General features: G+C 50.4%; 1 protein-coding gene across 1 annotated transcript in view; it reads right to left on the reverse strand.

The window, feature by feature from the left end:
* Window positions 1-10,499, reverse strand: part of CPE (carboxypeptidase E) — a 105,915-nt gene extending 95,416 nt beyond the window's left edge. The window contains exon 1 of the mRNA XM_041739090.1: window positions 10,391-10,499. Coding sequence (XP_041595024.1) covers window positions 10,391-10,484 — 94 coding nt within the window. The 5' untranslated portion in view covers window positions 10,485-10,499. The remainder of the gene's footprint in view (window positions 1-10,390) is intronic.
* Window positions 10,500-12,568: the final 2,069 nt, after the last annotated feature.

The following is a 12,568-nucleotide window of genomic DNA, read 5'->3' on the forward strand; positions in this document are numbered from 1 at the left end:
TTAGCTTATTTAAGAGCTCTGATTAGGTGTGCAATATACAAACCTATTTATTTTTGTTTATCGAATATTTCTCAAGCCAAGTTGAACTAATGTTCCATTGAGTATACTTTAGGAAAGTCTGGGGTTATATGTCACCCCAATAGGGGCTATTCTTGTATTTGTCAAAAATATCTTTCCCAAAGGAAGTCACTGGAAAGGTGAGGATTTCACTCCCATGCTATGCCAATAAGGGAGATGCTGCAACTGATTCCTTTGCCATCTCTCAAATCGGTTTCCAGAGAAAGCTGGTACTTTGAGCACAGGATATAATGTTAGAGGTCAGTCCCATTGCCTCTCTTCCATAAGCCAATCACAAGTCAATCAAATACACAATTTCTGGCAAGAGTTGCAATGACTCACTCAGGTCTAAAAATAACTCGTGACCATATGTGGTACACGTCTAGATCCTTCTCCAGAATATAACATCTATGTTCACCAACCATAAGGTGTTACTCAGTTATAAGGATTTCCCACTAATACATACTAATCTGGTACGAAAAAGGTCATACAAAATGATCAAAACCCTCACTTTTTTTATTTGTATAGAAATTTTGCCAACATTAAATGTTCCATCACAATATTTGGCAAATACATACTGGCATTCATACACTTTAAGTTTTAACAGATTTTGGAAGGAATAGGTCCAAAATAATCATTCCTTTGAAAGCAAAAAAAAAAAAAAAAACTATGCTCTAAAGAATGTTTCTAAGATAGCATTTTAGCTATAAATCAAATTTGCTTCCCAAGAGCAATGTTAAACTGCATGTAAAAGAATTCACGTTTCAAATAGACTAATCTTATCTCCTGTTTAATTCTGGAAGGAGTGGTCTGGGAAAACAGATTCCATTGTTTAGACACAAATTAATATAGGTTTCTTTCATGAAACCTGTATCATTTTCTGTAATGATGGATATGCACACCTAGGAGAGCATATGTTTGGGTTTGAGAACATGAGTTCCTATGCACAGGAATAGTTTAAAAGCGTAAGATATAAGCAAACAGATAGAAAAATGAGGAACATTTTTCTGGCAAGTATCATATCTAAGGAAACATCCAAGCATCCAGAATCAGCCCACAGCCCAGTTTGACAAAGACTCATCTTAGCCCAGTCCTACTCCTGCATCTGGAGTCCAGACCCCTGAAGTGTGAGGAGAGGAGACAGGTTCCAAGACCACTTGCAGTTCTTCTGGTGGAGAGTGGCGGGTGCCCACAACACTCTTCCAACACAGTTTTACAGGCTTCACGTGGTACAGAGTAATAACTGAGACCCCACATCCAACTAGTCAAGAATCAAGTTGATTCCAATGGCGCCACGATAGAATAGGTATGGATAGCCCTTGCTGACCAATTCAAAATGGAATTTTCTTTCCCTTTTGAGGAATTCAAATGTAGAATGTCTGACAGGATGAATGATTTTCAGAAGGTAAGTTCCAGCTCAGGCCACAACCTAGTACCAAGCAAGTGTGACGAGCACTTCTTTCTGTTCAGGAAGAGAGCGGGTGGTATGAATGGATACCTTTGATCCATAACCTGCTAATTTAACCGAGTAAACCTCTCATTTCCCAGTTCTACCACAGGGGAAGCTTTATGTAGAGATGTTTGGTTTGGAGAGAGCTCTTCTATTACAATAACCAAATCCCTAGACATTAGCTACATTTTCTTAAAGTTCAGAAAAAGAGTTTTCTTTTAAGATTCTATGTATTTATTCATGAGAGACACAGAGAAAGGCAGAGACACAGGCAGAGGGAGAAAAAGCAGACTCCATGCAGGGAGCTTGATGCAGAACTCGATCCCAGGACCCCAGGGTCACGCCCTGAGCCGAAGGCAGGCGCTCAACCACTGAGCCACCCAGGAGCCCCAGAAAAAGAATTTTTGATTAGGAAAACTAACAAACTTGACACTTCTCTCTTACTGGAAGATAAAATGAATACGGGCAAGTTGATCAAAGTTTTCATCAAATAAATGAATTTGTTAAGCCAAATATTATTTCCTACTAGCTTGCTCAGAAATAGTATTTCAAACAGACAAACAAAACAAAGATACGTACAGGGTGAAAATGGTTAAGACGTTGCCCTTAGATGCAGTGACCTCTGCTAAAACATACATCTGTACGAGCTACACTGGAACTGGTAAATTCTAGGAACTGCACATTTCCTGCCTTCTTGTCATCCAGTCATCAATAATCTAATGTCCCCAGTGTCCTTTCTCCAGTCCTCCCACACTGTTCTTGCAGCCTCCATACTGCTCAACTCCCATTTCTTAATTCCCCAGAGGGCAAGGACGGGCTTGCGAATCATTGCACAGCCCACTGAACTTGCCCACCTAAGTGTGCGGTGCTCAAAAACACACTGTATGCATCCATTTCTATCTCAGAATAAGTGTGCATGTGCCTCTTACATTCCTTAAAACACTTTACCCTAGAAGGACCATTTAAGAATGGTGAATACTCTCCAACACCCTAAAAAATTCATTCGTAGAGTAGTATCAAACTTATATACTAATCAGACCTCTCTGCTTACTAGGGTTAGAAATAAGACGATGGGCCCAAAGTGGAGTCACTTATGCTAAGCCCCACATCACCAAACCAAGACGTAGGTTAATCGTAGTCCCAGAAATGGAATCTTAAACCAGTCAATCAGGAATCACCTGATGAGCGCTAGCTAGGGATCCTGCCTCAGAGAACTCTGCCGTCCCCTAAAGGAAAGCAACCTTACAATAATGAATCTGCTTTTTTGCCTAGTGTAACTTCTTTGATCCCGCTCCCTTCTGCCTATTAAAATCTTTCATTTTGTGCAGCTCCACGGAGTTCCTTTTTATCTGCTCGATTGGATGCCGACCCATTCATGAATCCGTAAACAGAGCCAATAAGATCCTTAAAATTTACTCAGTTGAATTGTGTTTGTTAACACTAGTTCACTGAAAATTTCTAACCTACTTATCTCCTCTTATAAAGTGATGGAGAGAAAATCACCCTTGTGGCTTTTTAGTGTTGGTGCACAATAGTTTATTTCTACCTCTAAAAATACAACAGATAGGGGCACCTGGCTGGCTCGGTCAGATAAGCATCTGCCTTCAGCTCAGGTCATGATCCCAGGGTCCGGGAATCAGGCCCCACATCGGGCTCTCTCCTCAGGAGTCTGCTTCTCCCTCTCTCTCTGCCCCTCCACTCATGTTCTCATTTGTTCTCTCTCTCACAAATAAATAAATAAAATGTAAAAAAACAAACAACGGGCACGGTGTCTGGCTGGCTCTGTCAGTGGAGCATGTAACTCTTGATCTAGAGGTTATGAGTTTAAGCCCCACAGTGGGTATGGACACTACTTAAAAATAATAATAAAAAATAAATAAAAAACAATGGATAGACATTTGTATTTCATTATTAAGTAACCATGAACTTAAAGTTCCCTTCTTTTAACAAGGAACTATAAAGCACATAATGTAAAACATCTGAGTTCACTTTTGTAAAATGAACTAAATCTGGGGTGTGTCTTTATGAGGAATACATTTTATTTTAAAACTCTTATATTCAGCTAATGACGGATTTCATTTTTTCCATAGTGTGTATTGCATGCCTGCTGTGTGCCTGATTCAGGCTAGGTGCTGGAGGCACAGTCCCCCCTCATACAGTTTGCAATCCAAAAAAGAAGTCTGCAAATCTTGAAAGACCATACATTCCAGGCACTGAAATAAAAGACCTATTGTTTTCTCTTTTTTTTTTAAGATTTTATTTATTTATTCATAGAGACAGAGAGAGAGAGGCAGAGACACAGGCAGAGGGAGAAGCAGGCATCATACAGAGAGCCTGAGGCGCGACTGGATCTAGGGTCTCCAGGATCACGCCCCGGGCTGCAGGCGGCACTAAACCCCTGCGCCACCGGGGCTGCCCAAGACCTATTGTTTTCATCTTCAAAAGCATATTGCATTTTAGCAGTAATATGAACTTTAGAGTCTTATTTAACTTGAAACAAAACAACACAATGGTTAAGGTTAGTTTTCATATAATCTTGAAGAAACAGTGTAACACATTCTGAGGAGCAATCTCTAGTAGTAAAATAACACAAAAGGTTCTAAGTAAGTAGGCAATAGGAGAATCACAAATATTTAGATTAGCTTTATCTATGCCTAGGATGTCGTCGCTTTAGTTATTTGAAATGCCCAGGATCTCTTGGCTTTGGTTATTTGAAATAATTGAAAACGAGTCATCATATTTCTAATTTTTCTTCTTCAGAGAACGGTATGAAATTAATCTTTAAACTTTCTAAATCTACATGCTGAGTCCTGCTGGACCTCAATACATGAAATGTTTTCTAGGATCTCATTTTAGGATTTTGACAGCAAGCTTATATATACCTTTTCCCTCCTATTAGTTGAAGGTAAGAAATGTTTCCTGTTTGAAGAATTATTATTGATCAACCCATACACTCTGCGTTTGAAGATGACAATGTCTCTGTTAATCACTTACTTTAATATTTTCTCAGTCTGATTCCTAAAATAGCATTATAAAACTATTCTGGCCCTACACTGAAAATTTTTAGCCTATTTTTTAGCTTTCTGTGTCATTAAAAAAAAAAAAAAAACCATCAGGCATCCTCTGCTATTTTTATTAGCCCAGAGTATTTTAACAGTACCGTTACTATTCAGGTAAAGACCAGGCCTCATATCATTTCAAGAGTCCCATCATTTCCAAAGAGCAGATCCATAGAAAAAAGCCCCAAGAACATGTTTACATCCTTTTATTAATACTAAATGAATCACATCTAAGGTAAATAAAATGTGCCTTGACATCCTCAGAAGGAAGCTGCATGAGATGGCTGCGTGGTTATCAGCCGCAGTGAGAACCTGGTCACGGATGGACGGCGCACCTGCACTGGCTGAAGCTGAGCGCGCGGGACACTCCTTTCTCCTTAGGCCGCGAGCGGTTCCAGGACGGGAACCCGGGCAGCGGCCCGTGCACACCCGGGGGGGCAGCCCCAGACCGCACCCCCCGGGCTGGGTCCTCCGGGCTCCGGCCCCTTGTGCACATGGGGGGGGACAGCCCCAGTACCTGCACATCCTGCGCTGGGGCGTCCTCCCGGCTCCCGCCCCTCGTGCACATGGAGGGGAGCCCCAGAGCCCGCACACCAGCACGGACAGGAGGAACCGCGCTGCGGGGCTGCGGGGCTGCGGGGCTGCGGGGCTGCGGCCCCAGCGCGCGGCCTCCAAGCCCCGGTCCCCATTTCCTTCGAGTCCCTGATGGCTGCACCTGGTCCTTCTAGCCGGGTCTGCGAGGAAGGCCGGCCGCCTCCCTGAGGACCCTCGGGTCTCTGGTAGGACCAAGTGAAGGTGCCCGCCGGGTTCTGCTCGGCGCCCCGACGCCACCCCCCCCAGCCTCTGCCGCCAGCGCTCCCCCGCAGAGGTGAGACCCGGCGCCCCGCAGCGCTCTAGGTCACGTTCCCGCGCATCTCCATCCCCCGCCCCGCGCATCTCCACCCCCCCCACCCCGCACCTTCCGCCCCGCGCATCTCCACCCCTCCCGCACCTTCCGCCCCGCGCATCTCCACCCCCCTCCACCTTCCGCCCCGCGCATCTCCATCCACCCCCCCCCGCACCTTCCGCCCCGCGCATCTCCACCCCCCCCCCGCACCTTCCGCCCCGCGCATCTCCACCCCCCACCCCGCACCTTCCGCCCCGCGCATCTCCATCCCCCCCGCACCTTCCGCCCCGCGCATCTCCATCCCCCCCCGCCCCGCGCATCTCCATCCCCCCGCTCCTCCCGCGCATCTCCATCCCCCCCGCACCTTCCTCCCCGCGCATCCATCTCCATCCCCCCCCGCACCTTCCGCCCCGCGCATCTCCATCCCCCCCGCACCTTCCGCCCCGCGCATCTCCATCCCCCCCCACCTTCCTCCCCGCGCATCTCCATCCCCCCCGCACCTTCCTCCCCGCGCATCTCATCCCCCCGCACCTTCCTCCCCGCGCATCTCCATCCCCCCCGCACCTTCCGCCCCGCGCATCTCCATCCCCCCCGCACCTTCCTCCCCGCGCATCTCCATCCCCCCCCGCACCTTCCTCCCCGCGCATCTCCATCCCCCCCGCACCTTCCTCCCCGCGCATCTCCATCCCCCCGCACCTTCCGCCCCGCGCATCTCCATCCCCCCCGCACCTTCCTCCCCGCGCATCTCCATCCCCCCCGCACCTTCCTCCCCGCGCATCTCCATCCCCCCGCACCTCCGCCCCGCGCATCTCCATCCCCCCGCACCTTCCGCCCCGCGCATCTCCATCCCCCCGCACCTTCCGCCCCGCGCATCTCCATCCCCCCGCACCTTCCGCCCCGCGCATCTCCACCCCCCCCCGCACCTTCCTCCCCGCGCATCTCCATCCTCCTCCACCTTCCGCCCCGCGCATTCTCCATCCCCCCCGCACCTTCCGCCCCGCGCATTCTCCATCCCCCCCGCACTTCCTCCCCGCGCATCTCATCCCCCCCGCACCTTCCGCCCCGCGCATTCTCCATCCCCCCCCGCCCCGCGCATCTCCATCCCCCCCGCACTTCCTCCCCGCGCATCTCCATCCCCCCGCACCTTCCGCCCCGCGCATTCTCCATCCCCCCCGCACCTTCCGCCCCGCGCATTCTCCATCCCCCCCGCACCTTCCGCCCCGCGCATCTCCATCCCCCCGCACCTTCCGCCCCGCGCATCTCCACCCCTCCCGCACCTTCCGCCCCGCGCATCTCCATGCACGCACACCAAGAAATTGGTTTCAAGGACCAGAAACTTGGGCTTTGAATTTCTGGGCTATTTTAGGGGGAGGGCGCCCTCCCTGGGGCACCTGTTACGGGCCTGTGGCTGCGGGGGCAGGTGCAGGAGATGCCCCGCGCGGCCTGACTGCTCCTACCCGGTCCGCAAGTGGGACCTGGCCTGGAGGCCAGCCCCGCCGGCTGCACTGGGGATGCACCGCGGATCCAGGGAGGGCCAGGCCACTGGGGGGAGGGTGGCCGCAGCGGAGTTCAGACCCTCCAGTGGGGTGACCTCGGTGTGGGCCCTAGGAGAGGCGGGCAGAACACAGGGCCTCCGTCCTCCTGCCTCCCTGCTGCCCTCAGGGCCAGGCCCAAGAAGAGGGGGTCACTGTACGGGGACTCCGTCCTCCTGCCTCCCTGCTGACCTCGGTGCGAGGCCCCAGGAGAGGCGGGCAGAGCACAGGGCCTCCGTCCTCCTGCCTCGCAGGAGCCTCACTGCAGACAGCGAGGTGTAGGCGACACTATGGGACTCATGTCTAAGGAGCACGACACGGCAGGAGCAATGCCTGCCAACATCAGGGGCAATGAAGAGCTCAGCTTCCACCTCTGTTCCCCCCTCGCACCCTTTCCCTGCCATCGGTCCTGGGCCCCTCGTACAGGAGCTCACCCAGCAGAGACCCTGGGGACACCTGCTGCAGACACCTGAGAGGGGGCGGCCGGGCCAAGGCCCTGAGCCGCCTGGTCCTGAAACCCATCACCAGCCTCCACAGACAGCCTGAGAGGGACACACGTGCCGAGGTCCTGGGCCCTGGGGTCCTGCGAGGAAGGGACTGGGTAGGAGCCGCACCCGCTGGGGTCCCGCGGGGAAGGGACTGGGTGGGAGCCGCACCTGCTGGGCCCTGCAGGGAAGAGGCCGCTGGGAGCCGCACCTGCTGCGGTCCCGCGGGACAGGAAGGGGCAGGTGGAACCGAGTCCCCTGTGGCCCCGCGCCCCCCGCATCCTCAGGGCAGGGTGAGCTCTGGTCGCAGTCCTTCAGGCCAAGCCCCCAGCCCCTCAGGGGTATGACTGTCTCCCCAGCAGCGCTCACCGCCACCCCTCGCCGGCACCCAGCGTGGGACCTCCCAAATACCCCACTGTGGCCTCCAGACCCCAGCACGTTGCTCACTTTACCTGGATTGTCCCTTTCCTTCTGCCCGACCCTTCTCTGGGTGACACGGGTCATCGCCCAGGGCTCAGGTCAGACATCCCACAGGGGGCACCTTCCCTAACAGCTCCCTTCAGGCAAGGGGGACCCCACGACTCCCCCAAAGTGTCTCTCTCCCTTCTCAGAATTTTTGAATAATTATCTAATCGACCTTAATCTCCGTTATTCTATAAATTTTGTGAAGGTAGGAATCATGCCTCTCGTGCCTTCTAGTGCCTTCTAGTGTCTTCCAGGGCCCAGTAGGGTTTGATACGCAACTGAAACTAAGCAAATCTTCATTGACCAGATGAGCAGGGAATTATTGAAGGGAGGAGCAAGCTGTGCTCCTCGGTTGAGATCTGATACTGCCCCCTTTAAGTGGAGCCTCCACATCCAAAATACCTTGCTCAAAACCCGCACCCAGTAGGCTGCACGGGCCTCCAAACCTCAGGACCAGCTGGTGCATGTAGTGCCCCGGGGACGTGTCCTGAGCTCCAGGAGGCAGCCGCGCCCCTGCCCTTTTGTCCCAGGGCACATGGCCCCTGCCCTATAACTCTATGGACTTTCAGTCCTGGGAGCTCAATGGGTCAAGACTTTCTGAATAAAGTGACCTCCACGTGGCCTAAGGAGGTAGGACGGAAGGGCAGCCGGAGGAGGAGAAGTGATTCACCGATAGAACGGCCTCCTCCCCTGCCTCTTCCCGGGACGCCCCCAGCGGGCAATCTGCCCCCAGCTGTCGGGCCACCGGGGTCCCGCCAGCCTCCTGCGTGTCAGCCTCATCCTGTCCGGTGAGAAGGGCTTGCACAGGGATCTCCAGACACGGTCAGCACCGTCCATGCCCGCATGGCAAGTCCAGAGGAAACGTGCAGCAGCCTGTACCCTGGGCCAGGGGCCTGCTCTCAGGCTAAGCATTGGCGAGAAGAAAATAGGCCTAACAGTAAGTTGCATCCACAACTTGTTCATCTAAAAGCCTAGAATGGGGGCACCTGGGGGCTCAGTGGGTGAGCACCTGCCTTGGGCCCAGGGCATGACCCCAGGGGCCTCGGGATCGAGTCCCGCCTAGGGCTCCCTGCAAGGAACCTGCCTCTCCCTCTGCCTGGGTCTCTGCCTCTCTCTCAGGGATAAATAAGCAACAAATCTTACCAAAAAATGAATGAGTAAAGGCCTAGAACAAGTGAAACCCCAAAACGGCATCTATAAAGACTAGAAACACAGGTAAAGAAACCTTATGTCATCAAAACATTCACTCCATAATGAACATAAAGTGATATTATCTGTATTTTTAGGCTTTACAGACCTCATTGACTAGACGCTGGAGTGGTGCCTTTAAATAATATTCATTAGGTTAAAGTCAAGATCGTTTTGTGACTTTTTCCTAGCTCGACCCTTGTTCCTGGAAGACTCTCTGCCAGCATCCCGGGGCGGGAATCGGACGGGGACCATCGCCAAGGTCTGGGTCCTACAGCTCGAGGAGTCCCAGCCCCAGACCCTGGCGATGGCCCCGTCCGATTCCAGCTCCGGGATGCTGGCGGAGAGTCTGCCAGGAAAGGGGGGTCTGGTTGCGAAGTGAGGCCGCAGACTCGGGGGCCCCACGAGGGTTCTGCTGCCTGGCGACGGGGCCTCGCTGCACGCAGCCCGTACCTTAGGAAAGTGGCCTTCTCAGCCCTCCAACCTTGAGGCAGATGGAGGCTGCAAGCCGCTGTGGGCTCCGTGTGGGAGACGTCCACCGGGAGGGAAGGAGCAAGCCTCCAGGCCATCACTTGCTTTGGCGCCCCAAAGCGTCTGAGGCCCAGCGCCCTGGACTCTGGTGCCGGGTTACTTCATGCTCTCAACCCAGCCCAGCACTGCTCATGGCGGGCAACCCCTGGCCTTCCTGGGGAGGTGTAAGAGGTGCTGTGAGGTTATACACAATTCATTCGGGCCAAAATAAGACAAACTGATAAAATGGCTTATAAATACAATTTTCCTATAAAACTTCCCATCAGGTTGAAAACAAAATTTTTAAGTTTTTGTTCTTAACGGATCTGCTAAGTTAGAGTGAACTAATAACCGTTCGAAGTTTAAGTGTGCATTTGGTATTTATACCGACTCCGTTTAATTTATTGAATGTGTCTACCCTCCACATTTTATACAAAGATATCAGTCAAAGCTGTGTATATCAATTGGCATAAATATGGGAAAATAATAGCTTCCAATGAAAAGATAAGTCCTGGTTCCAAATTTTCTGTTTCCCTGACAGTCCACTTGAAAAATATTAGTCAATTAATTCAGAAAATCAAACCACAGTTGTCTTCTTTAATTTTCAGCTTTGTGCAGCTGTTGTTTCTACTTTGTGCTGGGCAATTAATTTGCTGGGGTTTTTGTTTTTGGTTTTGGTTTTTTGTGGGTTTTTTTTTTTTTTTTTTGAAGCTAAATGTGTTTAATCCTTAAGACCTTATAAGGTAAGCAGTAATCACATTTGATGGCCAAGGACACAGACACACCAGCAACCTGTCCAAGATCACAGGGGACCTGCAGAGTCTGCCTCCAAACTGCAGTGACCCCGTGCATCTGCCCTTTCCGTGGGCCTCACGGCCTCGGGCCCTGTACCCCCAGCAGTTGGCAAGGGAGCTCCTGCAGGACGGTCAAGTGGCTCTCATGGCTCTCAGCCTGAAGCCTTTTCTCTTATCTATTACAGAAAAGAGATTCAAGTTTAGATAGATGACCAAATTAAGCAACTTTTAAGGTTACTGAATCACACAGAAGCATCATTTTTTTTATGTTTAACAAACCCCCCGGGTGCATCAGTGAACCCCTGGATGCCTTCCAGGAAGGTGGGCCGGGGGAACCCCACAGGCTTTAGCATCTGAACACCATCCTTGGACACACATCCAGGTGCTATGCTTAGTGCTCTAATCTGATGGGGAGAAAAGGACATGGCCTTTGGGGGCGCTGGTGTATCTCTGCCTTCCTGATTCTTCTCCCCTGACGGAAAAGCTGCGTCTCTCAGCAAATGACAAGAAAGAGAAGGAAGAGCAGTAATAAGTGGTTCCGCACGTGATGACTGCCCGCAGGTCCCAGCGGCTGCCTTGCCCACGCGCTGGGGCTTCACAAAACCCCGACACAAGGGACATCCATGCAATTCTCTACATCATTCGTTCCTTCATCGGTTCCTTCATTTGTCCTTTATTCCAGATGACTTCAGATACTATGCTGGGATTCTTTATTGGAGAATAATTGACATACAAGATTGTATTCGTATCAGGTATACAACATGGTGATTAAATATTTATATACATTGTGAAACGGTCACCAAAGGATGTCTAGTTACCATCTGTTGCCATAAAAAGTTTTTATGGTATTATTGACTATGCTCTATGCTGTACCTGACATCCCTTGTCTTATCAATTTTATGACTGGGAAATTGTACCTCTAATCTCCTTCCCCTATTTCATCTTTCTTCCACTTTCCCTGCCTCTGGCAACCATCAGTTTGTTCTCTATTTTTTATGAGTCTGTTTCCATGCTGGTTTGTTTGTTTTTAAGATGCCACAAATGAGTGAGATGATACAGTATTTGTCCTTCTCTGACTTATTTCACTTAGCATAATGTCTCCAAGGTTGTTGCAAACAGCAAAGTTTCATCTGATTGATACTTAGGTTGTTTCTAGATCTAGGCTATTGTAAATAATGCCATAAACGTAAGCGTGCATATGTCCTTCTGAATTGGTGTTTTCATTTTCTTCAGATAAATGCCTACCAGTAAAATTGCTGGATCATGTTCTGCTTTTAACTTATTGAGGAATTTTTATGCTGCTTTCCATAGTGGCTACACCTGTGCACGAGGGTTTTCTTGTCTCCACATCCTCCAACACTAGTTATCTCTTTTCTTTTTTAAGACTTGTGTATTTATTTTAGAGGAAGAGAGAGCACACAAGAGCGGGGAGGGCAGAGAGAGAGGGAGAGAAATCCTCAAGCAGACTCCCCAGTAAGCCTGCAGCCCAACACTGGGCTTGATCCCAGGGCCCTGAGATCACGACCCGCACTGAAATCAAGAGGCAGATGCTTAACAAACGGAGCCACCCAGGTACCCCTCTTTTTTGTAATAACAGCCATTCTGACATATGTGAGGCGATATCTCGTGGTGGTTTTGATTTGCATTTGCCTGGTAGTTAGCGATGCTGAGCATCTTTCCATGTGCCGATTGGCCACCTGTATGTCTTCGTTGGAAAGATGTCTATTCAGGTCCTCTGCCCATTTTTTAATTGGACTACTAGTTTTTTGGCGTTAAGTTGTAGGAGTTCTCTATATAATTTGTGTTTTTTTTAAGATTTTATTCATTTATTCACGAGAGTCACAGATAGAGGCAGAGGCAGAGACACAGGCAGAGGGAGGAGCAGGCTCCATGCAGGGAGCCCGATGCAGGACTCGATCCCGGGACTCCAGGATCATGCCCCGGGCCGAAGGCAGGTGCCAAACCGCTGAGCCACCCAGGGATCCCCGAGTTCTCTATATAATTTGAATGTTACCCAGTCATTGGAGATATCATCTGAGAACATCTTCTGCCATACATTAGGTTGCCTTTTGTTGATGGCTTCCTTTACTGCACAAAATCTTTTTAGTTTGCTGTAGTCCCATTTGCTTATTTTTGCTTTCG

This window comes from Vulpes lagopus, chromosome 23 (assembly GCF_018345385.1).
Source record: "Vulpes lagopus strain Blue_001 chromosome 23, ASM1834538v1, whole genome shotgun sequence".
Taxonomy (NCBI): Eukaryota; Metazoa; Chordata; class Mammalia; order Carnivora; family Canidae; genus Vulpes; species Vulpes lagopus.